General features: G+C 42.0%; 1 protein-coding gene and 1 pseudogene across 1 annotated transcript in view; one reads left to right on the forward strand and one right to left on the reverse strand.

The window, feature by feature from the left end:
* Nucleotides 1-26,891, forward strand: part of LOC112395160 (uncharacterized) — a 404,375-nt gene that overhangs the window by 281,560 nt on the left and 95,924 nt on the right. Inside the window, exons 15-16 of the mRNA XM_024738216.1 lie at nt 7,978-8,086; nt 16,539-16,623. Of these exons, the coding sequence (XP_024593984.1) occupies nt 7,978-8,086; nt 16,539-16,623 (194 nt within the window). The remainder of the gene's footprint in view (nt 1-7,977; nt 8,087-16,538; nt 16,624-26,891) is intronic.
* Nucleotides 81-3,490, reverse strand: LOC112395146 (eukaryotic translation initiation factor 4 gamma 2 pseudogene; annotated as a pseudogene).

Below are 26,891 nucleotides of genomic sequence, written 5' to 3' on the forward strand. Positions count from 1 at the left end.
AATATACTATTACGGCAACAACCATCAATTACAGTTAAACAATTTTCTGTAACAACCAAATGGATAACCAAATATTGCAACAACTCAGGTATTACTGAGCAAAGTGCATTTCTACAGTATTCAGTGTTGCTATTCAGTTTTCTAACTTCAAACAGCCTATGATAACTGGCAGCAAAGAAGTTCCTTGCAATAGACTGCCTCTGCTTGAGAACTTATGATGTAATTATTGCATGCTGCTAATATACTATCTAAACATTAAAGATACTCCTAAAATATTTGATGGTAGACTATGATTAAGACTTTACACTACAAAAAAGCCTTATGCAGAAGGAAATCCTAACTGACGTGCTTCTGCTTTAAATATTGTGAAAACGTTACAGCGAGATGAATTTTCGCAGTGGTTAGGTCGAACGCAGTAACATCATAGCAAAAGTACGCTTTGCACAATTTAAGGCTTTGGCTGTTTTTTTTTTTAGCCAGCTTCTTCTTCTGATTCTTCTTCTTCAGCAGTTTCTAGCCAGGTTAGCCACTGATGCATGTGGAACAAAGCCTTGCCTTTCCCTGGAAACTCTTGGGTTATATCTTCTTTCCAAGCCAAGAAAGCTTCTCCTTCAATAACCTCCATGTCATGGAAGTGAACAAAACAGCAGAGTAACATGCCTTTAGGGAAGTTGCTATTGTAGCAGTGCACCTGAAGAGCACAGAGGGCACTGACTTGTAGATCAACGTGAACATGAAGAGATTTCTGCATTACTGGCTTGAAGGAAAGAAGCAGTTGTTTTTCCTGCTCTAACTGTTCTGTGGAAGGAGCAGAGGAAGAATCTGTTTCATCACTGGGTGGGTTTACTTCACTAGAAACGTACTGTAAGAAGCTAGTCATTAAGACGTTCACAAATCCTTTATCTACATGAAGTTTGGGAGAGATGTTCTCTTTAATCCACTTATATATGGTTTGAGGAGATGGACCCAACTTTATTTGCTTTAACAGTTCCTTCTCCAATTTGAGGAGTGGGAATAAGAAACTCAGTTCCTCTCCTTCCAAGGTCTCCAACATGCAGTCCTTATTCCGATCAATTTCTGGGAGCATTTTCTGCATATTGACCTTGCTTTGTTGGAAAAGCTCTGTTAACCATTCTCAATCTTGTAATTTAGCTAATTACTGAAGACAGAGTAAGAAGAGAGGAAAACGGGTGCCACTTTCCAGTGGTTGAGCTAGTTCTGAAATGCTCAGCAGCTCTGAAATGATAGCACGAGCCGCAAACTGTGCTAAATATGATTTCACCAAGGGGATGTCAACCTCCAGTTTGCGGCACTGGTCCAATACATTCAGGAAAGACTGCATGAAGTTGTCACTTGTGGCCATCCCTTCCTGTTTGAGGAAACTCGTCAGAGAACTTGCTTTTTCTTTATCTTCATCACTTCTGTCGAGTGACAGGATGATTACTTAGGTTAACATCTTGGGGAGAAAGTGTTTAGGAGACCTCATCTCTCTTACACCACTGACAGCTTCGTTTGCATTTCCACTATTCAGATATTCGGTTACAACAGTTTCGGTTAGTTTAAGCAGCTCTTCCTTTGATGGTGGTGGCTTTTTACTGGTCTTGGTAGGCTTTTCCTGAATAAGTGGTGGATTACTTTTGAGCCCAAGCTGAGGTGTCTGTCCCAGCGGTGGTGTCTGAGTGCGTGGTGGTTGTGCACTAGAAGGAATCACAGTTATCTGGGGCTGAAGCTTTGGCACTTGATTTTTATTCATTAGGAAAGACTGAGCAGGCCTCAGGCTAATCTCATCTGCATTAAGCTGTCCTTTCTTAGAAAACAGAGGTGGCATATCCTTCGACTGTCCTTGCAGCTGGGATAAGAGTCCCTGACTCTGGTTATGGGACAGCTGGCTTAGCCCCTGGCTTTTCATAAACTTGCCTCCCATCTCCCCAAACTGCGATTGTGTGGGAGGTATGATGTGTCCCCCATGGCCATTGAAGAGTTGATTTGAACGATGACGCCCTATGGTGGGTGAAAATCTGTCCTGGATAACTCCTGGACCAGTACCGATTCCGCTACCTGGCATTTGTCCAAACATATCAGCAAGTCCTCCAAGTGGGTCCCTATCCATTGTCATCCTGGGTGGCACGAACGGTCCCTCCAGAAAGAAGTCACTTCTCATCCCTTGAGCCATAGGAGCAGGAACAAACACTCCTAGATCTTTTACTGCATCTTGACGGATTTGATTGATCGTCTTTGGTCCACTGTCAAGAAAAGCCTTGCGAGGAACCCAGTGGTGTTCTCTCAACTCTGTGGTATCCTGCAGCAGGAAACGAATCCTCGCCGGCAATTCCTTACTTAACATCAAGGAGCACATTCGGGCAAAGTACTGATCCATTAAGGACTTGGCTCGTTCCTGGTCTAACCTAGGTCCCACTCTCCTCATTATCTGACAGAGGCACTCCAAATCCTCTCCTGTATCTTTGAGTTGGACTCTCTTCTTTTTTTCCAAAAGTGTTTTGATGCACTTATGAAGGATAGATTCATGAATAAGATCAAGCTTTCCAGGTTCTCCAGTGAACTTGATGTTCCCCAGCATCTTGGTCTTAGCAATGGCTCTCTGTTCCTTCTCCTTGGGGAGGAGGGGATTTTCACGCTTATCACAGACATCAACATTTCTGGTTCGGTTTTCAAATTCCTCTTGTAATTTGGAAATTAGGAGGCGTCTGAATGTTGTGCTTTGCTTCTGTCCTGGCTGACCCTCTGCTTCTGGGCCATCGAAGTTGGTGCATCTTCTGCCAATTGCAGACATAGCTGAGCATACAGTGAGCTATACTTTGGCTCTTCTAGGGCTTTGTCCACAATCAGCAGTATGACCCCTTTAAGGATGGGTTTACACTCTACACCCACACTGAGGAGCTCAAGGCGTAGCTTGTCAAACTTCTCAGGAGTGAGCTTCCGGAGTATGCCTCTTACTCTCCTGAAGATTGCATCCTGTCGTTCTTTTTCATTTGCGGAGTTGTTTGCTGTGGAGTCGTCATCTCGTCTAGTGCTTGACGCAGGAATCCATTTCTGCGCGGTTTGCCCTGGCGTCCTCCCCGGGAACTCGCTGTTGCCAGCAGTCTTGGGACAGTGCTGAGGTGCCCCCCTACTTCCTCCTCCGCCCGAAGAAGCACTGGAACGAGAAGCAGCCGCTTCTACCATCGCACTCTGCGCTTCGGCGGCTTGACAACGAAGACTCTTCAAAAGAATAATATTAACGGATGGGGTGGGGAGGGAAGGGGATGGAACAAATGAAAAACCTTCACCGAGAACTCAGCAGCTGCCACTGCAGCTGCCGCCTCAGGATCCGGTTGTGGGGACAGGGAACGGAGGGGGAGGGGAACGGAAAACAAAAGAGGGGGAGGGAAGGGGGAGGAAGGAGTCGGGACTGGCCCGAAACTCTCAGCTCAAAAGAGTCGCTGCTGCAGCCACCACCTCCATAGAGCTCCGGCTCGCTGCTGGCCTCCATTCTTAATTTCTGAGAAATTTCCTTGAGAATTTAAACTTTTTTTTTAAGTTTTTTTTTTTTTTTTTAAGTACAGTTACATATAGACGTAGAAAAAAATCTCTGGGGATTTGTATGGCCCTCGGGGGGCTAAACTGAAAACACTGTTTTCTTGGATGAGTTCTTAAATACAAAGGGGAATTAACTGCAGTATGGGTTTTTTTCCCAAGGTAATGTTAATTCACTCATTCATCAAAGACCACACATTACTGTTTACCAAGTGCTCTGGAGTCTGATAGGCCCTTTGGGAAATACAGTCCAAATGTAGAGAATTCAAGGTTCATGGTCGCTGCTGTCAATTCGGTGGCATTCCAGTGGGATGACAAGGTACACAACTGTGATAAGATTAGTATGAATACAAGGGGAGCAATGAAGTTATTCGTTGTGATGAAGTACTGCGTGGATTTCAGACAACTATAGGAACTTTGGAGAGAGATATATATGCCTGGAGGAGTATAGTAGAGACAGTTTTTGTGGTAAGTGTGATACTTGAGTTGAGCAGTGAACAAAGGAACCCTTGGGTAGCAGGCGAAGAACAGAGAGAAGGTCCTGTTCAGGTGGGCTGTGTTAGCAGCGGCAGGAGAAAGTAACCCTCCACCCCCACCCCGCGATAGAGTCTGGGGATGAGTAATAGCAGAGTTTGTGTGTAGGATGCATGGAGAGAAAGTTCTAAGGGAGAAACACATGATTGTTGATGCACCAAGAAGGACACATTTCATCTGCGTAGTATTAATGCTCAGAATGTTTAAACTGAGTCTAACTATTCATATTGTAGCACATTCTGGAAAACCACTGTCCTGGACCTTTAAAAATGTCAACATCATGAATGACAGACAAAGCTGGGAGACTGTCCCAGATTAAAGGAGGTTGAAGAGACATGACATGTGTGACCCTAGATTGTAGCCCAGAGAGGAAAAGTAAATTAAAAAAACCAAGGACGTTATTGGTATAATTGGGCAAATTTGAAAATGGATGTGTATTAGATAATGGCATCGTATTACTGTTATATTTCCTGAGTGACATAATTGTATTATTATATAGGAGAATTTCTTCACTCGTAGGAGATTTGCATTTAGGGATGAAGTGTTATGATACCTGCAAGTAATTCTCAAATGGTCAAGAATAGATTCGTACACACACACACACACACACACACACAGACGAGAAACAAGTTCAGCAAAAGCTTAACATTGAGGAATCCAGACAAAGGGCCTATGGGTGTTTCTCTTACTATTTTTGCAACTTTTCTGTAGATTTCAAAATTTTCAAAATAAAAAGGAAGGGGAAAATAAATTTTCTGTGAACATTTGGATGTTCATAATTTTTTTGTTTTACAACTTCTTTTATTTACTTGATACTCATTGAACATGTTAGTAAATGACCTCAGGGCTCTGTCACTCGGTTTGTGCTAGTTATTTTTGTGGAAACATTTGCTTTATGATCATCATTAACACATTTTAATGTAGTGTGAGCGCATTGTATCCCTGAAAATGACTGGATAACTATGTACCATCTTTTCCCCCTGGAGTGATGGACTCATGTGACACAGCAGGCTTTTCAAAGGGTCCTAATCCTCACCACCATTATAAGACAGCTTCTTATAAGCATTTTACTTTTTTTAGGTGTTCATGAAATAGTGTAGATTGATTCGCTATGAAATAAATAATCAATACCTTTTTTTTTTTCTTCTTTCTTTTTTTTTTGCGGTATGCGGGCCTCTCACTGTTGTGGCCTCTCCCGTTGCGGAGCACAGGCTCTGGACGCGCAGGCTCAGCGGCCACGGCTCACAGGCCCAGCCGCTCCGCGGCATGTGGGATCTTCCCGGACCGGGGCACGAACCCGTGTCCCCTGCATCGGCAGGCGGACTCTCAACCACTGTGCCACCAGGGAAGCCCCCCTATTTTTTATATATGTATTGTATGCCTATAACTTGGCCAAGTGCAATTCTTGCCTTCAGGGAATGTGTACAATTACTGATAATACATGCCTGGCCAGTTTACTCCAGGGCATGTCAGGCAATAGGGGATGATGATTTTTATGTGCCTCAGGAGTGATGAGAAAAGTGGTGTGAGTTTTCTGATAACAGTGAGATTTTGGAGAAACACACCTGGATGAATTGCATTGAGGCCAAAGATTTGGGCTGTTCCCAGGGAATTATGGCTTCCAGAAACTGCCAGTAATGGGTAATTCTCCTTATTTAGGGCTGTACTGAGTGCCTTCCCCTTTAATCATTCCATCCGAAGAGCTTGGGCCATACCAGTTCTTTGGTAACGTGGTCTCTGCTGGCATCTGGAAGGAGTCACTTTTTAACAGGCTTTCCATCTGCTAAGATGCTTAATGATACCTGCTCAAACGGCTAGAGCTGTTTTTCCTAGTGGAGTTTGTGGGCGTGTGCTGACTCATGCAACCTCTGACCTCATGTCCCCATTGTGATCTGGAGCATGTACTTCCAAGAGGACTGGTCAGGTGACTGCCAGGCTATACCCATGGAACAAAACCAAGTTAAATGTTTCACAACCTAAAAACTTGGCTGTGGAAGTGCCACACTCCAAATTAAAATCCATCCCTTTTTTTTTTTAATGAGAATTATCAGTTCGTTTCATTTGGTTTTACCTTCCATGGGGGGACGTTAGTATTAAGCAAATTCATCTCCCCATTCAACAGGGTCCAAATAATGCAGCCACAAAATTAAAGCAACACGGGCACTATTGTAAACTGAAATCATGGTTCACTTTACAATGTAAACCTGATAACCAAAGAGAATTGATCAGAAGGTGGATATGGGGTTCATTCATTTAAAACATTCAGAACCCTGATATCCCCTAAATTAGGATACAGAGAAATACAAAACAAAATAGTAAAACAACAACCACAAAACGCAATCGTGAGGAAAGTTTTCACTGGACGAGATTTCAGGAGCTAACAGGTGGATCAAGTGTTCTGTTGACTGCAGAGCGTGTGGTGGACTAGACACGGCCAAGCTGTGGGGTGCCAAAGCTAGAATTGTAGCGAGTGCATTCTAGTGTGCTCTGAGATGGAGTATCACACACCAAAGAAGATAATAGACATGGAAGGTTAGGAAAGGCAAGGTCTAATGATGTAGAAGAATGATTTTAATCTACACAATATTACAAAAAATTATTAAAGGATTTAATTTCAGAATGAAGATACTGGGAACTTAAGGCTGAATAATTAAAACTGATTATTTCCAACTCGCTTTCCATACTTATTGGAAATTTATAATGAAAGGTATACACATATATTTTAAAAGAAATTCTACAAACCAATGTTAGATATTGGAAAAAGAACAGCAAATTAAATCCAAAGAATATAAAGGGAAGAAAATGAATTGATAGCATAAAAGATTAATGGAACAGAAGAAACACACAATAAAAGAGATTAATAAAGTCAAACTTGCTAAATTGAAAAGATTAATAAAATTGCTGAACCCTTAGCAAATGTGTTTGATGGTGAAAGATTGAAAACCGCCATCATATCAGAAACAACACTAGGATGTGCTGTCACTCCTTTGTGTCCTAGTATACTTGGAGGCCCCAAGCAACGCAGTAAGAAAAAGACAACACTTTAATGTTAGCACAGTAGGAAATAGGCATTATTTGCCTAAGATATAATCAAAGTTTGAGATTTTATACATAAATAGTATCAACTAATAAGAGAATTTAGCAAGTGTGCTGATTCTAGCCAGTGTACAGAAATCACTGCATTTACATATACCAATAACACAGGTAGAAATTAAACTTTAAGAACAAGATACTATTTAAGGTAATATAAATAATCCAAATACTTAACTTTAGGTGCAAGAACTCTATGTAGAACATTGTAAAATATTCTTTAGAGGAATTAAATACGATCTAAATACTATTGAATTCATGAATTGTAAGACTCAATCTTGTAAAGGTGGTAATTTTAAGAAAATTGATTAATACTATTCCATCAGAACCCCAGCAGATGTTTGTTATTTTGGGGGTCTGGTTTGTTAGCTTCAGTGTGTGTGTGTGTGTGTGTGTGTGTGTGTGTGTGTGTGTGTGTGTAAATTGAAAAAGCAGTTTTCATTTTGAAGTTGGGAGTCGATTTTTCTACAAGTCTCACACTTTTTCCTAGTGTCTTGAACAATGTGTAAACCCGAAGCACTGCGCCAACAGCACCTAATGGTAAAATGGGCCCGTTTATGTATCCCCAGGTCTCCATATGCCCAGGTGCATGGTATGCTCACTATGATACGACAGTGTGCTTCTGCTTCTATTCTAATGAGTCATTCGCTGCTTAATTCTCTTCTAAGTTAAGAAATCCATGCATGTGTCGTTGAGTGGTTTTGCTTTAAAGTTTATATAGGTCTGTAGTGGAAAATTGTGCTTATTAATTTTATGAAACTATTAAGTTAAAACAAATACATGATACTTTAACTGAAATTTGTGTTCTTACATATGAAGCATCATTATTCTACTTTCTTCACTGGTTGCTGCGACAGGAGAAACTGTTTGAAAAATATGGCTTCTACCCACATTCAAAAAGCAGATCAAGACTCTACTGCTTTGTCTGGTAAGTACTGATTTTCCACCGTGTTTGTCTGCCCTCTAGTGGTTACAGAGCAAAGTCCAAAGAAAAATTCCACAGGTCAGAATCAGATGATTTAGTTTTGAGAAACTATTATTGTTATTTTAGTTCAGCCTGGCTCTCTGTGTAACGTATTACTACATTTAGAAATCTGGGACAGGTCAATAGCCTAGACATTGGCATACACTTGTACGTGCTGTTATATATGGTGTTATCAAGTATGCAAGATTTTTAGTTCAATACTAAAAGACTGGTATCAAAATAATTTATACGTTGGTAAAAAAATAACAGTGGAACCCAGTCAAAATGATAATTATAGATAAAAGTTTTGAACGCTTACACCTGGTGCTAAGCACTTTCCATACGTTATCTGATTTTATCTACACAGCAATTATGGAAGCAGGTCACCATTTTACAGATAAGGAAACGGGCTTAATGTGGCTAAGGTCAAATATATGACATCACTTATATGTGGAATCTAAAAAATAAAACCAACTAGTGAATATAACAAAAAGGAAACAGACTCACAGGTATAGAGAACAAACTAGTGGTTACCAGTGGGGAGGGGGAAGATACAGGTAGGAGGTCAAGAGGTACAACTACTAGGTATAAAATAAATAAGCTACAAGGATATATTGTACAACGCAGGGAGTGTAGCCAGTATTTTATAATAACTATAAATGGCATATACCCTTTAAAAATTGTGAATCACTATGTTGTACAACTATATAATATCGTACATCAACTATATATCAATTTTAAACGTTTTAAAAAGGTCAAATATAAACCATAATAATAGCTAACATTTTTAAAGCAACTTTTAAGTGCCAGAAACTCTACTAAGCACTTTGTATGTCTGTATTAGGCAAGGTTCAGGGTAGGAAACAGAAGCCTCTCCAGAGATTTAAAGTGGAAGTGGGTAGAGACAGAGAGTGCAGCCCTTATAGTCAGGGAAGGGCCAGGGAAGCAGGTTCTCGGGTGGCTGGGATGCCCGCCGGGATGACACAGGCCCAAGGAGCTCCCACCTCTGAGGTTGGCCCCGACATAAGGCCACAGGTCTCACGAGACTGAAAAATCCGGACAGTGGACTGGAACTCCGCTGCAGGAAACCTCTGAGTTCTGACACCTTGCTTGCCAGCACACACGGCTGAGCTGCAGGGACATGGCCTCTCACTCCTGTCCAGCTTCTGCCTCCGGCGGACAGAACACAGCTCACACCCAGAGCCCCTGCTGCCAGGGAGTGGGCCTCCCTCTTCTGGCCGCGGCGGACCAGGAAGTAGCATGGGAAGGGGTGGGGGTGGACATGGCGGCAACTGGCCACATCACACACAACGTCTCGTCCGTCCAGTCCCCACAGAGGCACATATTTTCGCTTCTGCATCTTGGAGATGGGGAGTAGAGGCACCAGCAGGTGACACCATACGCTGGAGCATCAGGGTAGGAGGCTGTGCCTCTTTCCTCCCGAAGTACAGCACGTCCCACTCTCTTGATGTGACCGCACGACGTCAGCGTTCATTCCAGGTTAGGATAACGTGGAAATGGCGCCCCCTACACAACACGTCTTTCTTCATGTTTCATCAGGATGAGACCCAGATTCAAAGAGAAGTGAAGTGAAGATGGTGCCCTCCTGCTGTCTCCTGAGTGAGTTGACTGCCTGGGCTTGGGATAAAAAGACGTAAAATCAAAACGCAGCTCTCGGGGGCTTCCCTGGTGGCGCAGTGGTTGAGGGTCCGCCTGCCGATGCAGGGGACACGGGTTCGTGCCCTGGTCCGGGAAGATTCCACATGCTGCGGAGCAGCTGGGCCCGTGAGCCATGGCCGCTGAGCCTGCACGTCCGGAGCCTGTGCTCCGCAATGGGAGAGGCCACAACAGTTAGAGGCGCGAGTACTGAAAAAAAAAAAAAACAAAAAAACCCGCAGCTCTCCTGCTCACGTTCTTGCGGGAAAAGAAATGTGTTCACTAATGCTTGTGAGACTGCCAGGCACAGGGAGCTCGTGGCGTTGCTGGCGCTGGAATGTGGGTGCAGTTGGCATATTTGGAGGTATCGAGGGGCTTTACACGTACTCGGCGCAGAGGACATGGGGTGCTGTTCTTGTTTGTCCAGCCGGGCTCGCTGGGCTGTGCCTTCCCTCCGCGTGCTCTCCAGACGCGTCCTCAGCTCCGGAGGCGGTTGTGGAGCCACATCAGGCCGGTCTGACGACTCACCTCAAAAATGAGCGCTTTGGTAGAGGACCCGTGGGGACTGAAAACAGAACTGCAACGTTGTGTGGTAACCGTCTTCGAGGCAGTCATTTCCTGACCGCTTTAGGTAATGCCCGTGACTCCTGTGGAGATTCCTGCGGGGGCGAGGGGTCCTGATTCTTGTCTTTTCCGAGGCACAGTTGTTCATATATATATGTGGGTATATATACGTGTGTATATATGTGTGTGTGTGTATATGTATGTGTGTATACATGTATGTGTATGTGTGTGTGTGTGTGTGTGTACATGTATATACACATATTTTTGCAAGGCTGGTTGAAAACAGTGGCCTTTGTCCTCATCCAAGAGTGTATTAAAAGCACTTGGGGAGGGCTTCCCTGGTGGCGCAGTAGTTGAGAGTCCGCCTGCCGATGCAGGGGACACGGGTTCGTGTCCCGGTCCAGGAGGATCCCACATGCCGCGGAGAGGCTGGGCCCGTGAGCCGTGGCCGCTGGGCCTGCGCGTCCGGAGCCTGTGCTCCGCAACGGGAAAAAAACCTCCTAAGCTAATGCTGTGCCCCGGCGGTTGTAATTTAATGCATCTGAATGAACAGAGTGGGGCTCAGAAGTGCACGTTTCGAAAATTCTCTGGCGTGAGTCTAAGCTCACCGTTGTGAATCATTAACCTAAAATGGATAGCGCTGTCATCTCTTCAGGAGAAACTGAAGACAGGCTCGGTGTTGTAATGATAACTTGAATAAGATTAAGTCATGAGCCAGCGATGTCACAGTTTCCTGGATTAGAAATAGCTTGTTTGAATTTTAGGAGCTAGAGATTTAATAGAGATTTAAAAGTGTCAGAATCAAGGATGTAATATTTGTAGGGAAATTAATTCTGGCCTTTTTGAAAGGTGCCTGGCTTTTTTTTAAAAGGGAGTGCATATAAAAGATCTAAAGTGCCCTCAAGTGGCTAAACTCTAAATTACATTTTAGTGAAAAGATTTGAAAAAGGTGAGTAGAGAGGAAAGAATTCTTTGGAGTCCAGGATTTTTTTTCCTTTTTTTTTTTTTTTAATAAATTTATTTATTTATTTTTGGCTGTGTTGGGTTTTCGTTTCTGTGCGAGGACTTTCTCTAGTTGCGGCGAGCGGGGGCCACTCTTCATCGCGGTACGCGGGTCTCTCACTGTCGCGGCCTCTCTTGTTGCAGAACACAGGCTCCAGACGCGCAGGCTCAGTAGCTGTGGCACACGGGCTTAGTTGCTCTGCGGCATGTGGGATCTTCCCAGACCAGGGCTCGAACCCGTGTCCCCTGCATTGGCAGGCCGATTCTCAACCACTGCGCCACCAGGGAAGCCCCAGGATTTTCAATTCACAATATTAGAAGCTGCGATTTGAAAAGGAGATGTGGATGCCATGAGATGTGTCATTTAACTGAAATTTCCTCCCAAAATTGGTGGTGAATTATTTCCATCCCTAAACCTCAGGTGCACTAGGGATGTATATCACCTTAGGAAGTCCATATTTCACTTGCAGTTTTGTTTTCTTATTGTAACCTGGACTGGCCTCCTTAGATTCACTTTCCATTGAAATTCACCAGGATTATATCATCTGGGTTGACACAGAGGAATAATCACATATTTTTGTAAGCCTTTGTTTATAATGAGGATTATGGATTTATTTATCCAACAAATATTAATTTGGGAGCTATTCTGTGCCAGCATTACTCTGGGCATTGGGATTACAGTGGTCAACTAGACAGAAAAGATCTCCATTCTCAGGGATGTGTGTGAGGTGTGTGCAGAGAAGACAAACAAAGACCCAAATCGCACCCAGCCCAACTCACCATCACCCCTTCATAGGAAACGCCATCCATGCAGATCATCTGACGTGCTTTGAGGGGACTAAACATGGAGGTGGGACGGAATCTCGTGGGTGTGCTGGCAGCTTTAGGTAGGATGGTCAGGGATGGACTGAGGTGAGATATGAAAGAAGTCAGCTGTATGCAAAAGAGGGGAAGAACAATGAGGTAGAGAAAGAACAGGAGGGGAAGAGCCAAGCGTGTTTAGGGGAAGAGTACAGAAAGCAGAAAAGCCAACACGCAGGGAGGAAAGTAGCAACTGGACCAAGAGGAAGCAGCTGCCAACCAGACCTTGACCACCGTGCTGTATTCCGAGCTAGTGAGCCAGCCACTGGAGGCTTTTAACAAGCGGGATGCGGAGTGAGTCAACTGGATTTGCATTTTTGTAAGTCACTCACGTGCCATGGGGAGTATTGATTGGAGAGAGGCAAGAGGAGAAACAGATCAGCTAGGAAGCAATAGCAATAGTCCAGGCGAGAGAAGATGGTTGAACTCAGATGGTAGAAATGGAGATGCAGAGAAGTAGACAGGCTCAAGTGCACAGGTATGTGAGGGGAAAATTGGCAGGTCTTGTTAATGGCTTAGATGTGAGGGATAAGGGAAGGACAGAGGATGACTCCGGAGTGTTTGTCTAGAGTTACAGGGTGGAAGGAAGTGCAGTTTATCATGATACGTAACACAGAAGCAGAAGTTGGGTTAAGGTGGGAAAGCACCTTTTGGACTTGCTACCTTTGAGATGCACGTGGCATATATGCTAACATGTCAATAGGCAGCTGGCTCTAAGAATTTAGAGCTCAGGGCAGAACTAGGAACTGGGGCTGTGCATTTGGCGCTCATAATCTAGTCATATGCGTTATTTAAAGCCATGGAAATGAATGAAATTATCTAGTAAGAGGTTAGAAAAACACAAGTAAGCTGAACTGAACCTGGGGAATTCTTCCTTTTTGAGGTCAGGTGGTGGCAGTGAAGTCATCAGAGGTGGCTGAGGTGAGACGGAGAAAAGCAGAAGAGCATGAGGTCGCAGAAATAAAGGTGGTATTTCAAGGAATGAGTGGCCAAGTACGTGAAATGCTGTTGAGTGTAAATTAAAATAAGAATTTATAAATGTCTACAGAATTTGGCAACATGGAATGTTTTGAGACCTTGACAATTCAGTGCAGCGGTGTGGAAGAAAGCCAGATTAGAACAGACTGAAGAATGATTATGTAACATCAGCGAGAAGAGATGTCAAGTAGAAACTTCCAGGAATTGTGCTGTAACAGGGGAGCAAAGAAATGGGTGGCAACTTGACATTTTTCAAGTAATATCTGTTTCCAAGTTGGGTTACAAAGAAATGTTTTCATACTTACTGGATCAGCATCTTAATAGAGAAAAACATCAATAGAAAATTGATGATGTAGGAATGAAGTCCTTGAGAAAGTAACAGGGGATGGCAACCAGAGTGCACTTGGAGGAGCTGGTCCTTAAACAGGAAAGGGGCACCTTTACACCAGCAGGAGATGACAGAGACCATGGCCATAGACATGGATCATGTTCATCTCCAGCTAAGGTCACTTGACCATCTTAAGAATCTTGTGTTTTTGAGTTACAACATCACATTTTTTTTTGCCAGAATTTCTTTGTGCTTTCCAAAATTTGGGAAACATCGGGCTAAATAAACTTCCTTTACTCAGGGACTTTTCAGATTCTTTTTTAAATTAAAAAAAAATTTAAGTTTTTTATTGGAGTATAGTTGATTTACATTTACAATGTTGTGTTAGTTTCAGGTGTACAGCAAAGTGAGTCAGTTATACACACACATATATCCACTCTTTCTTTTTTTTTAGATTCTTTTCCCATATAGGCAATTACAGAGTATTGAGTAGAGTTCCCTGTGCTATACAGCAGGTTCTTATTGGTTATCTATTTTATATACAGTAGTGTGTACATGTCAATCCCAATCTCCCAATGTATCCCTCCCCCCCCCACCTTATCCCCTGGTAACCATAAGTTTTCTACATCCGTGACTCTACTTCTGTTTTGTAAATAAGTTCATTTGTACCCTTTTTTTTTTAGATTCCACATATAAGCAATATCATATGACATTTGTCTTTCTGTGTCTGACTTCACTCAGTATGACAATCTCTAGGTCCATCCATGTTGCTGTGAATGGCATTATTTTGTTCTTTTTTATGGCTGAGTAATATTCCATTGTATATATGTACCACATCTTCTTTATCCTTTCAGACTCTTTGATTTGCTCATGTGTATTGTAAATTTCCAGAAGGGAATTTATAGAATGCAACATTCTCCAAACCCATTTGACCACATAGATCTTTTCTCCTGAACTATCCTTTGTACTTTGGAAGAAGATTTCCGAGGAACATATCTTAGGAGATTCTAAATAATCAAAAGGACTAGAGTTTCTTTTATTAAAATTGATTTTTAAAAGGCATTTTTCTTTATATCGTTTCTCATAAATCCCATTTTTTTCTAGCACTCAAATAAATTGAAAAGAAATGAGATTATATGGTAAATATGTGGGCACATGCTATTTTTAGCCAGTTCCTGACTTTTCCTTGATAAACTGAACAGTAATAATGTAAGCACTACTTTGTATCTGATCTTGATACAGTTGGATTCATCGCTACCATATTTGTTACTGTTTTCTATTTGCTGCCCTTGTTCTTTGTTCCTGTTTTTGTCTTCCACTCTTTTTCTGCCTTTTGTGGTTTTAATTGAGCATTCTATGAGATTCCATTTTCTCTCTTTTATTAGCATATCAGTTATACTTCTTTCTTTAACTTTGTAGTGGTTGCCCTAGAATTCTCAAGATAGGTTTATAATTAATCCAAGTCCATGTTGGAAAGCACCACACCACAGACAGCGTGAGTACCTTCTGGTAACAAAATAATCCTAATTCCTCCCTCCTGTCCTTTGTAGCATTCCTTACTTTCATTTTGTTTATACATAAGCATCCTTAAGCACATATGTACTTAATATACATACATCAGCATATGTAACCAAATACATTGTTGCTGTTATTTTCAACATACTGTTATCCGATAGATCAATTAAGAATCAGAGAAATAAAATAAAAGTTTTTATTTTACCTTCACTAATTCTTTCTCTGATGCTCTTCCTTTCTTTATGTAGATCCCAGTTTCTGACCTGTGTTAATTTCCTTCCCTGTAAGACTTTTATTGACATTTCTTGCAAGGAGGGTCTACTGGCAACAAATTCCCTCAATTTTGGTTTGTCTGAGAAAGTCTTTATTTCTCCTTCACTTTTGAAGGATAACTTCCCAGGGAACAGAATTCTAGGTTGGAGGCTTTTTTCTCTCAATACTTTCAGTATTTCACTCCACTTCCTTCCTGCTCACATGGTTTCTGAGAAGATGTTGGATGTAATCTGTATCTTTGTTCCTCTGTAGGTAAAGTGTTATATTCCTCTGGCTTCTTTCAAGATTTTTTCTTTATCTTTGATTTTCGATAGTTTGAAGATGATACGCCTACATTACAGATTGTGTTGGTGTTTATCCTGGTGTTCTCTGAGCTTCCTGGATCTGTGTTTTGGTGTCTGACTTTAATTTGGGGAAATTCTTAGTCACTATTTTTTCCAATATTTCTTCTGCTCCTTTCTCTCTTCCGTTTCCATCTGGTATTCCCATTACATACATGTCACATGTTTGGTGGTTGTCCCACAGTCCTTGGGTAGTCTGTTCTGTTTTCTTCAGTCTCTTTTCTCTTTTTGGAGGTTTCTATTGACATATGCAAGCTCAGAGAGTCTTTCCTCACCTGTGTCTAGTCTACTAACAAGCCTATGTAAGGTGTCCTTCATTTCTGTTACGGTGCTTTTGATCTCTAGCATTTCTTTTCCTTTCTTATGATTCCCATCTCTCTGCTGACATTGCCCATCTGATCTTGCATACTGTCTGCTTTACCCATCAGAACCCTCAGCGTATTAATCACAGTTGTTTTAAATCCCCTGTCTGATAATTCTAACATCCCTGCCATGTCTGGCTCTGATGCTGGCTCCTTCCCTTCAAATTATGTTTTTTGCCTTTTGGTAGGCATTGTAATTTTTCTTGATAGCGGGATATGATGTACCAGGTGAAAGAACTGCTGTAAATCGGCCTTAGTAACTTGGTGGTGAGGTGGGAGGGGAAGGGTTCTATAGTCCTGTGGTTAGGTCTCAGAATTTAGGGAGTCGAGGCCTCTGGGCTATGAGCTTCACAAGTGTTTCTCAGTTTTCTCTCCCCTCTTAGGTGGGGCAGGATGGCTAGAGCGGGCTGCAGTTGGGTATTTCCCTTTCCCCCAGTCAGTTAGGCTCTGATAATCCCCCAGCAGGCTAGGCTCTGGTTAACTAGTTTCACCTGAGGGCAGCCTTGTTAAGAAGAGAGTGCTCTGGTGTATTTCAGATGCCTCTTTTTCCCCTCCCATTGCCGGAGCCCAAGGAGATTTTTCTCTGATATTCACCGTAGAAGCCTTGTCAAGATCCTGGAGGTAAGTGTCACAAAACTTTGGGGGACCTCCTATGACTGTGTTTACCCAAAGTGTTTAACTCTCAGCGTTGTCTGCACTGAGTCTCCAGCAATTCATTAATTATAGTGCAGGGTTCCCCCGCCAGCTCCAGTAAACCACAGCTCCCTGTATTTGACTGTCTGTCTCTCCAGCCTTGGGGACAGCAGTTTGCCCTCATGCCCCAGTGTCCTCATGTCTCTCATGGATCCAAGAAGAGCTGTTGATTCTTCCGTCTGTTCAGCTTTTTTTTTTTTTGCCGTACGCGGGCCTCTCACTGTTGTGGCCTCTCCCGTTGCGGAGTACAGGCTCCGGACGCGCAGGCCCAGCGGCCATGGCTCACGGGCCCAGCCGCTCCGCGGCATGTGGGATCTTCCCAGACCAGGACACGAACCCGTGTCCCCCGCATCGGCAGGCGGACTCCCAACCACTGCGCCACCAGGGAAGCCCTGTTCAGCTTTTTACTTGTTGTTGGGAGGGAGTGGCAACTTCCAGACTCCTTACATGCGGAACCAGAAACCAGAAATCTCCCCTTTTCCTCTAATATTAAACTCTGAATAAAAATCCATTCATTTACAAACAAAAATTTAAAATATATCACAGTCATATATCACCTATACTTTGAGTATCAGATTTAGGAACTCCCAAACTGCCTAATATAGCATCTTCCAAATAGAAGGCATTTTACAAATACTTGTTGAATGAGTACGTAAATGTATGAACTTCATTTACCATGACCATTTATTATTTATTTATCTTGAAATGAGGAATTAAGTATTTAAAAAAAATTTTTAATTGAAATATAGTTGACATACAATATTGTAATATTGGTTTCAGGGGTACTGCATAATGATTTGCCATTTGGATACATTATGAAATTAACACCACAGTAATTTGCATCTGTCTCCATGCAGACTTATTACAATGTTCATTTATTATTAAATTTAAAAGGAATCCAGTTCATTTGCACTATTTAAAAGAGTTTGAATCATCTACCTATTTTGTCTACTGTTATATTGGAATAGTAGCAATGGTTTTACTGTTAGAATAGATTCTGGTGGTCAGGAAACAGCATTTGCCCTTCCCCAGACTAATTAAGAAACATTTTAAAATTAAAAATGTAATTAATTAAATAGTGAATATTCAACCCCTCGAGGTCTTGTTTATATATATATATATTTTATTAAAGTACAGTTGATTTACAGTGTTGTGTTAGTTTCTCATGTACAGCAAAGTGATTCAGTTATACGTATATATATTCTTTTCTATTATGGTTTATTATAGGATATTGAATATAGTTGCCTGTACTATACAGTAGGACCTAGTTGTTTATTTTACAGCATTTTGTATCTGCTAATCCCAAACTCCTAATTTATCCCTTCCCTACCCCCTTTCCCCTTTGGTAACCATAAGTTTGTTTTCTATATCTGTGAGTCTGTTTCTGTTTTGTAAGTGAGTTCACTTGTATCATATTTTAGATTCCACATAGAAGTGTTATCATATGGTATTTGTCTTTGTCTGACATATTTCACTTAGTATGATAATCTCTAGGTCCATCCGTGTTGCTGCAAATGGCATTATTTCGTTCTTTTTATGGCTGAGGAATACTCCATTGTATATATGTACCACATCTTCTTTATCCATTCATCTGTCGATGGACACTTAGGTTGCGTCCACGTCTTGGCTATTGTAAATAGTGCTGCTATGAACACTGGGGTGCACGTATCTTTTCAAATTAGAATCAGATCTTGTTTTTAAATCCATGGTAGAACCCAGCAGAGTAATCTGCACATAGTAAGGACTCAACGAATATTTGTTGAATTTAATTAGAATTTCAAAACAACCTGTCTTCATTAAACTTAGCCAAGAAAGCTACACATATTTGTTTCATTTCAGGAAATCCAGGAGGGCCCAGTCACCCCAAATCATTTTCAGAAGGAGACCAATAATATGTGAAATGCCACTTGAGAAAATCACTTCTTTACTCATCAAATCTAGATGAAATATTTAGTATGTACCAGCCACGCTGCTAGGTGCTGGGAACACTAGGCCACAGTCCGGTGCAGAGAGTCAGGCGTGCAAATAACGTCACCTATTTTGTTGTCTTTACTTTTTGACGAAGGATCGTCATGTGCCTTTTGTGTAGTGTGCTCCTCTCTGCGTCCTGCTCCTTTTCTAAGTGTTTTCTTATTATTCTTAGTGTTGTTCATCTTGGAAAGGTGAGCAGTTCTGAAAGAGAGCTGGGTGAGGTATCAGAGGAAACCGTGGGCCTGCAGGTTTTGAAGATCAGCCAGTTTCCCCACGCCCTCGGGGTTACAAGAAGGTCCCCCCAGGGCTCTGTGAAGAATGTGGTACGAGGTGGGGGATGTGCCTACATCCACACATGCACACACAGGCGTGCTGAGATCTTTTTTCCTTCTCCAGTGGGCAAGATTAGCACCTGCAGGGCTGCTTGCTACCGTATCTTATTCTCTGTGCTGTCATGCCCATGGCAGACAGCTTTTTTTTTTTTTTTTTTTTTTTTTTGCAGTACGCGGGCCTCTCACTGTTGTGGCCTCTCCCGTTGCGGAGCACAGGCTCCGGACGCGCAGGCTCAGCGGCCATGGCTCACGGGGCGCAGCCACGCTGCGTCATGTGGGATTTTCCCAGACCGGGGCACAAACCTGTGTCCTCTGAATCGGCAGGCGGACCCTCAACCACTGCGCCACCAGGGAAGCCCGACAGCTTTTTTATATATTTCCTCTTTCAGTTCCACCTTCCTGGGGCCACTTCTTTGCAACACAAAGGCATCTTGGAGGCTCCCGCCGCCCGTCCCCCATGGGAATCTTGCTATTCTAACCAGAGACCACTGTTTGCCCCTGAACGTGGGATGTAGCTCCGGTGAACTCAGCACGCTGCATACACCGCCTGGGTTCTGCTGAGATCCTGGTCACACTTTCAAGGCCCTGGTCTAATCATCATTGCCCTTTGGAACTCTTTTCTATGTATTTTCATCCAGAGTTGCGGACTTCCATCAGTTTTTATTGAAGATGAGGTGGTCTTTTCTGGTTTTCTCCTGATTATTGTTGGATAGTTTCTAAGAAAGAGAGGGACAGAGAATCTTTTGCTCTGCCTTCTTTTCCCAGAATTCTCTCAAAAGGCTTAAAAAAGTAGTTGTAGTGGGAGAGAGGAAGAGAAAGGTGGAAGGCTAAAAATTGTCGGTGATAGAAAATCAGAGTTGAAGATTTAAGAAGTGAAGTGTTAGATGGTGACATGTTCAGATACGCTCTTAAGTATCCGAGGTCGAGAGGAGATGAAAAAGTATGGAGGTGAGGTAAGACACTGTCAGGCCAGGGTCTTGATTCCAACCTCCATGTGAAATCTGATGGATAATTGCAGTAACTGGCAGTGAAGAGAAGGCTGTGGATCCCATAGCAGGGCTCTCAGAGCACGTGCGTTCATTGAAAGCTACGGGTAAGAGAGTAAGAAGGCAAACCTTTTATGCTGTGTCTTAAATGAGAGAAGTTGCATCCCATGACAGTTGAAGAGAAAAATCATAAAGTGCAGGAAGTAGGGGCAGGCCTGGTAGGCAGTGTCTGCAGGCGTCAGCCGGAGCTGGGTGTGTGGACTTGCCGGGGTGGGGGGAGGTGTCAGGAGAGCTGGCTTCTGCTTTCACATAAATCACAGCGCCTTTGCCAGCATCGGGTCTCATGCCTTCCTAGGCACTTTTCATGATACACAGAAACTCTGCTAAAATCTGTGCTGGAATTTCTGATGTCATTAAATTTTCACAGGTGTATTTTCCCTGCTTCTTAATTAATACAGAGTAGAAAGAAAAATACTATGAAAAAATGTATGGTAGCTGCTTTTTCCTTCTGATGGAATTGCTTAAATTATCTCTGGGGTAGATGGTTCTTTTGTTGGTGAAAACACTGAGATGGGCTCTGATGGCATTTTTGCTTGAGAAACACAATGCTGTCGGTCTCATTTGGATGGAGTCAGTGGGAGAAGAACAGGCGTGGACTGTTTGACAGGATAGAGTGAGAGGAATTTCGAGTTACGGTGAGTCAACCAGAGATCATCTAAGTGACAATCAAATGAGGAGGAAGGAGGGCCTCATGGATGTGATGGAAGGCAGGGGACTTGTGGGTGAGTACGGACATTGAAGAATATTTCCACAGCAGGGGAGTGATAACAAATATCTAGAAACAGGGATGTCCTCCACTGAATTTGCAGTAATTCCTTTCCATTTTATACCTTTACATGGTTACTGTCAAGTTTCCATTGAATGCTTTTTTGGCTCAAAATAGCCTAGTGTTATTTATAATTTGGGGAAAGAAAGAAAGAGTTTCGGTTAGGACTGGTCATTACTCTGTGTGGCAGAAAACTTGAAAGGGCATGGCTTAATATGATGGGAGACTTATTTCTCCTGTAAAGAATTCTAGGGGAGGGCCATCCAGGGCAGCAGTGCCAGCCCCAGGGTCATCAGGAACCCACAGCCCTTCCTGTTCTCCATTCAGCTACCTGAGGGTACAGTTCTCATCCAGCAGTTCCCTGTGGTCACTACAGCAGGCATCAGATCCCATCCTACCGGAGGTAGGATGGGGAAAGGGAGGAAGAAGGGCATGTCTCCTCTTTTCCAAAGAGGCTTCCTGGAAGTTGCACAGAACTCCTCCATTTCCACAGACCTTTATACACATCTCACTCACCAGTACTTAGAGACAAGGGAGGCTGGGAAACCAAGACTCCTAGCTGACTGCAAGCTGTCTAGCTGAAAATTAGTATTCTTTATTTTGAGAGACAAGGTGAGCACATGTATTTGGAGGGAGACAGGTACTGGTGTTTCTGCTGCAGAAACATGAAATCCAGCAGAGAGACAGGAGGGGCAAGCTGGCCAGCTGGGGACCGCAGCTGGGTGAGCTCGCAGCATGGAGATCCAAGCTGTGGCGTGGGCTGACTCAGAAAAGTAGCGCCTCTCCGTCCCCAGCCCCTCAGCCCAGCTCTCAAGAGTACTCAGGAATTTACTGGAGGAGACCGGTAGAGCTGCTACAGCAGGTGAGGAGGGCTCGAGCTATCCTTTAATACTCTATTTGATCTCAGTAGGAACAATCTACGCCCAAGGGGCGGACACATGAATTATGGTGCAGGAGGCCCCGTCGCCCACTTGTTAGGGTGGGACAGCTCCAATTTGACTTCGCTCTCCAGCTCTCCTCTTTACCCACACCACACGTTTATACCTTTATATTCCCTGTATTGGTAAAAATATTTATTGAATAGTTAAATACCTTTTAAAAGTATTTCTAACAAACATCATCTCTATCTCTTTTTATAAAACAAATACATCTTGTATGAATTCAGGATGCTTGTCAAGACCTTGGCTAGTTATATAAATCTTGACCTATGGACCAAAAGTCTGATTTTCATTGTATATGTCCTTTTGCCGGCTGTCTTGGGAAAATATGGAGGGAGCTTCAGGGTCTGTGATCAGCTGTCCATAGGATTAAGATTCTGCAAAGCAGGAGGAAAGCAGGAGACTATTATCCTAGCCACTTGGCCTGGAAGCCACAAAACTCTCTCTGGGGAGGAGGAAAGTTTTCCAGCCCTGGGTGGAATAAAAATTGTTGTATGTGGGCTGCCAGTGCAATATTGGTGTCACTGCAAAAGTCCCTTACTCCTGCGTCCAGAAGACTTGATTTACAGAGTCTTGAAAAAAGTCCTGGGAAAGGAGAGGGGCAGATGGATTTATAATTTTATTATAATCAGATATGTTTCCAGTCTTTTAAAATAAAACCTGAGCCCTGGGTATTTTTTCTTTGACAGGTGTATCTTATGAACTAAGGTCAACATAACATTTAAAATTCTATAATTTAATCGGTGGATATAATAGAAATCACAGTTACAGGTGAATTTTGCTCCTTTAAAGCAAGAATTCTCAAAACGTTTTGTTTTAGAGACCCTATACACACTGAAACGCTATTAAGACACTAAGGAAATTTTGTTTATATATATTTCTAATAGAAATTAAAACAGAATTTTAAATGTTTATATGGATTCATTTGAAAACCCATACTAATCTCATCACATGTTAACATAATTTTAATGAAATAACTAGATTTTCCAAATAAAAGTTGAGTGAGAGGAGTGGCAGTGTTTTACCCTTCTGCAAATCTTTCTACTACCTGTCCTAATAGTGGATTGCTGGATTAACCTATCTGCCTCTGCATTCAGTCTTCGGTGATATGTTTCTTTGGTTGAAGTAAATGAAGAAAATTCAGCATTGTACGCACATATATAGTTGAAAAAGGGAGGAGCGTTTTAATAGCCTTTATAAATAATTGTGAAGAACCTTCTTCGATACCACACCCAAACTCAGCAAGTAGTAGTTTCTTAAAAGTTAATGGTAATGTGGAATCAATAAACATGTCATTACATTAAAATCCACTGGTCTATCACGTTATTCGAATGTAGTTTTTACCCATGCATATTTCTGTAATATGACACATTGAACATTTGGAAAATATTATGTTGAATTTTGTAGTCTTCCAAATGTTGATGAATTTCGTTATACAATATCCAGAAATTTCATTAATATCACTACCAAATTTACCAGAAAAGTCTGGAAGTGTTGGAAAGCTGTCAAGCTAATGGAAGCTTTTACTTGAAGCTTAAACAGTGTTATTTGCAGTAAATACTGTTAGTTGTTATCCTTAAGTGACAGGCTCACTTTGTTCATGTTTGAGAAAATGTCTGACAAGATTCAAGTCTGAATAATATTTGTTTTCCAGCTGTTCTTTTCAGTAAAAGTGATGTTTCATGAAAATAGTAGAAGGTTCGGCTCACAACTTAAATAATTGCACAAATATTTTTCCTCATGACAACCATCAGATTTTGACACGCAACAGAAGTGCCTTATGTGTACTTCCCGTCTTGTCACACAGAATATTAAAAAGACATGTACTCAAGGGTCCAGATTTAATAATATTAACATCTCTGCTTCATCAAGGACATCCTTAAGTGGAAGTGGATGTGTTGGCCTGAAGGAAATAATGACCCCTGTGCAGTTTGGTGCCACTGCCTCCATTCATTCTAAAGTGCCAGCTGTTTAATCCATCACCATTTTGCACATTCAGTGCAGATGTCAACACAGTGAAAATGACAAAGTCTTAGTCTTATTGTTAAAATGGCTCTAACCTTTTGGGGACCCTCAGGGGGCTGAAGACCACATTTTGAGGACTGCTAAACTAAATTATTCAATAGTATGTCATAACTTAGCACAAATCCACTAGATTTTAGTGTTCAGTTCTATTTTTGAACTCCTTGAAAATTAATACATTTGTATTCTTAACCTCATTTAAATAAGTTTATTGGACAAAATTTTATTTTGACGATTAAAAGATGTCTACTAGCGATTAAAGTGGCTGAGTATTTTCCCTTGCCTGTTAATCCCCTTCCTTGGAGAATATAATTTGTGAAGCAGCAGACAGAAGGTGACACTGTCTCTGAGTTCCATCTTAGTGAAGGTTGATGGGATCAAAAAAAAAACCCTGTTAATTTAACATGCTATTTTAAAGTAGAGCTTAATATTTATCATATTTTCTTCAGTGATACTGACCTCTCACTCTTTTAAAAAATGTCTTTCAGTCATTCACTGAAATTGTTAAACCTCATTATCTGGTGAGATAGATTACTTCCAAACAGTGAGTGTATCTTACAGATAGTAGGGATCGTGTTCTTCTTTCCGTAGTCACCTGTTTTTCTCCTGTACTAGGCACAGGGCACGGTTTTACTGGGATGCCCACGGGGATCTCTTTCAGCTCCCTTTGTTCACCTTTTCTTCTCTTCGGGAAACTCCATGTGCCATTCATTCTTCTTCAAAGCTGCCAGCTTCTTTCTGAACCCGAGTTTTCTCTCTCCACAACTGTGTTTGCAGAACACACTCCAAACTTATTGGTTCCTTTGTGCCTGTAGAAAATAGGCATATAGACCCTTATTTGTTTTTAGATAGTAACTAAAAACCAATATGGGAAATATTAAAAATAAAAAAGTCAATTCAGTCATCCCATCTTCCATCTGTTTTATTTGCGCTGAGTCGCTCCCATTTCAATATTCTGTCACATCATCTGGCCTCCACCACTTTCTCCTTTGCAATAAGCCCCCTGGTCTTCACTTCCTTTCCCATTCATCATAGATTTTCATGGTCCAGCTCTTGAACAGTCCTTAATCACATATTTAATTATCTTTCATTTTTTATCTACTGTGTACTGAATTGTATCACCCCCAGATACATGGGTTGATGCCCTAATTCCCAACGTGATGGTATTTGGAGACGGGGCATTTGGGCTATAAGGAGAACTAGATGAGGTCGTAAGGGTAAGGCACATGATGGCATGTGTCCTTGCTAGAAGAGGAAGAGAGACCCCGTGTGCTGTCTTTCTCTCTTTGCCGTATAAGGACACAGTGAGGAGGTGGCCATCTGCAGTGCAAGAAGAGAGCTCTCACTGGGGAGCTGAATAGGCCAGCCCCTGGATCTTGGATTTCCCAGCCTCTAGCACTCTGAGAAATATTTATATTCTATTGTTTAAGCCACTTAGTCTACAGTATTTTGCTATGGCAGCCTGAGCAAAGACACCACCTATCTGGAAGAATTTCTATCTTAGATCAATTCAACTGCCTACTTTTTCCATGTCCACGCTTGATCGAGCTGTTGATCAAATCTTGAGATTTCCAAATAATCGGTGACAGTTTGTTTCTATTCATTACCCTAGCTAGGAGGCCTTGTAGTTAGAATGGGAGAAATTAGTGAGAATTTTGATCCTTTTCTACTCTCTTCAAACTTGTCTCCATTTCCCTCTCACTTTCACAACAGAGAACTGCTTCTTCTACTTCGTTGGAGGAACTGGAAAGAAACATGTAGTTTAGAGAATCTGAATTCTTATCTTTGACACATTCTGGTTGTGTGATATTGGACAAACTATCTTCTCTGAGGTGTTCTTTTTCATTTGCAAACTGGGAAGATATTATCAATGTTACAGAAAGTTCTGGGTATTAGATGAACTCTAATCACCCTGATTGAGACATAAAATGTAATCAGTGAATACTGATTACTATATTTGTTCATATTAAGAAATTGAAACCATGCTATGGGAATTCTCTCAACTTCCTGCCACTGCACCTTTAAATTTCTTTATATTCTTGTTTATTCTTTCCTTCCATTGCAATGTAATGATCCTTCTTCAAACCCATTCCTCGGCTGTGCTATGCCTTCATTATACCTTCATGAGGTCTTTGTTCTGTCCGTTATTCCCGCTGCCCCCTCTAGCATCACCTTCTTCCTCCATACTGGATCCTTCTCATTAACCTTTAGAGTGAGACAGGATTCTCTGATATTTTAAAGTAAAGCTATTGCTATTTGCTTCTCTCTCATTACTGCCCTATCTTGCTCCTTTTCTCAAACCATCACCTTCCTGAATCTGGTTAAAGGCTCACCACTCGGGCTTCCCTGGTGGCACAGTGGTTAAGAATCCGCCTGCCAATGCAGGGGACATGGGTTCGAGCCCTGGTCCGGGAAGATCCCACATGCCGCAGAGCAACTAAGCCCGTGTGCCACAACTACTCCCACAAGCCACAACTACTGAGCCTGCATGCCACAGCTACTGAAGCCCGCGCACCTAGAGCCCGTGCTCTGCAAAAAGAGAAGACACTGCAATGAGAAGCCCGCGCACCACGATGTAGAGTAGCCCCCACTCGCTGCAACTAGAGAGAACCTGCGCAGCAACGAAGACCCAACGCAGCCAAAAATAAACAAATAAATAAATTTATATATTAAAAAAAAAGGCTCACCACTCAGGATCCAACTTAGATGGCACTTCATCTAGAAGTCTGCCCATAATTCCTGCAGTCTTGTCTAGATGCCCTTTTCAATGTCATATCTTAGCAAACTGCTCGTCCCTGTCAAAGCATATATCATGCTAGAATTGCCTCATTGCCTTCATTGTCTCCCCAAATATTGCAAGCTCTCTAAGGGCAAGAAACCCGTATTTATCTTATTTACTATCATATCTTCAATACTTTGCACAGTGCTTGGGGTATAGTAGGCATTCAATAACCATTTATTAACTGAATAAGGGGAAACGGATAAAACTTCAGGAAAACTAACAAGAGAAGTTGCAAATGTTTGAGATATTTTAAAATCATTGTCTTGAGTATTTATATATTTATATATTATATATATATATTTATATATTATATATTTATATATTATATATTTATATATT

The sequence above is a fragment of the Neophocaena asiaeorientalis genome, unplaced genomic scaffold (assembly GCF_003031525.2).
Source record: "Neophocaena asiaeorientalis asiaeorientalis breed wild unplaced genomic scaffold, Neophocaena_asiaeorientalis_V1.1 scaffold25, whole genome shotgun sequence".
In the NCBI taxonomy this organism is placed as follows: domain Eukaryota; kingdom Metazoa; phylum Chordata; class Mammalia; order Artiodactyla; family Phocoenidae; genus Neophocaena; species Neophocaena asiaeorientalis.